This window comes from Echinops telfairi, unplaced genomic scaffold (genome assembly GCF_000313985.2).
Source record: "Echinops telfairi isolate 266 unplaced genomic scaffold, ASM31398v2 ScPeMD7_655;HRSCAF=1070, whole genome shotgun sequence".
Taxonomy (NCBI): Eukaryota; Metazoa; Chordata; class Mammalia; order Afrosoricida; family Tenrecidae; genus Echinops; species Echinops telfairi.
This window is the reverse complement of record NW_022104553.1, coordinates 33,766,978-33,768,333: the sequence shown is the minus strand read 5'-3', so window position 1 is coordinate 33,768,333 and position 1,356 is coordinate 33,766,978. Positions and strand designations below refer to the sequence as shown.

General features: G+C 60.4%; 1 protein-coding gene across 1 annotated transcript in view; it reads right to left on the bottom strand.

The window, feature by feature from the left end:
* ZBTB32 (zinc finger and BTB domain containing 32) overlaps window positions 1-951 on the bottom strand; it is a 1,915-nt gene extending 964 nt beyond the window's left edge. The window contains 1 exon segment of the mRNA XM_045292913.1: window positions 75-951. Coding sequence (XP_045148848.1) covers window positions 75-946 — 872 coding nt within the window. The 5' untranslated portion in view covers window positions 947-951.
* Between the last annotated feature and the right edge of the window lie 405 nt (window positions 952-1,356).

Here is a 1,356-nt window from a genome sequence, read left to right as displayed (position 1 = left end):
CCCCCCCTCCCAGTACCACTGCCTTTCCTGGACCACTCCCTCCCAGCAACTGAGGCCATCCAGGTCTTCCTCACCTCTGGTCCTGGGACCAGCCCTGCTGCCAGGCTCCAGCGATGGGGGTGCTACGGGAGAAGGGAGGGCCATCTCTGGGCGGCAACAGCAGGATGCTCTGCGAGGCAGGCAGGCTCTCCCCTAACAGAGGGGCCTCAGCCCACCAGGGCCCGGGGATGATACTGGTTTGGAGGGGACCTGCTGGAAGGAGGGGGCCAAGGGACTCCCCCAGGCTTTTCTCAGAGCCCCCTGGACTCTCTCTCAGGCACCTGACCACCCTTGGCTTTCCATCTACACCCCCGTGGTCGACAGAGGTTTGGCTGAGCTCCTGTGACCTCAGCTGTGCCCCCTGACCCTCCTGTGTTGCCTCTGCCATCCCAGAGCTCTCTCTTGGTAGTTTGTGCTTGGGCAGTGGCTTCTGCTCTCTCTCCCCACACCCAAGTCTTTGCTTTTCCCCAAGGTCCCCAAGTTCTCGCTCAGAATCCCTCAAGGGGTTTCCTAGCTCCTTGCCCTGTGTCTTCAGCCCTGGCTCCTGCTGCTCTTGAGCCCCGTCCCTTCGGGCGCTGCTGCATGCTGCCTCCAGGGCCTGGACCCCCAGCACCCTGGCAGCCTCCTCCAGGGGCCCTAGCTCCCCAGGCTGCAGCTCCACACTCGCCCCATAAACAAAGTGCAGGAGCTGGACAAAGGTGGCAGAGCTGATGCCGTCCACCAGCGCCCACCGGCCCCTGTGGCCCAGCTGCTGGCTGGCCCCTGCTAGTACCAGGCTATGCGCAGGAAATTCCTGGCTCCCCACGGTGATCAGGGTATCACATAGTGCTGGCCAGAGTCTGGCTGCCAGCTGTACCAGCCGGTCAGCGCCGTAGGGACTGGGCAGTCTCGTGGGAGGTAGGGGCATTGTGTCTTGTCTGGGTACCAATCTCAGAGGTTCTCAGAGAAAGGCCACTGTGTGGGGTCCGTGGCAGAAAAGGAAGGGAGGCCCAGCATTGTCTCAAGCCTGTGGAGGTGAGGGGAGAAAGAATGAGTCGCTAATCCTGGGTCAGAGCTCTTTGTCCTGAAATGGAACAAATAAACCAGCCCCAGATAGGATCTGAGTCGGGGAGTGGGAAATTCGACCACTTTTACCCTTGAAGAGCAAGGGTAGGACAGTCACTGAAAATAGCAAGTGGTTGGTTTAGGACTAGTACTTGTATATATGTTGGGCCTGCCCACTGACCATCCGGCTTCAAGGGTGGCAGACAGACTGATATTTCTGCTGCTTCAAGTCCCTCTGCAGGGCAGGGCCTTGGAGGGGGCCAGGCGTTCGTC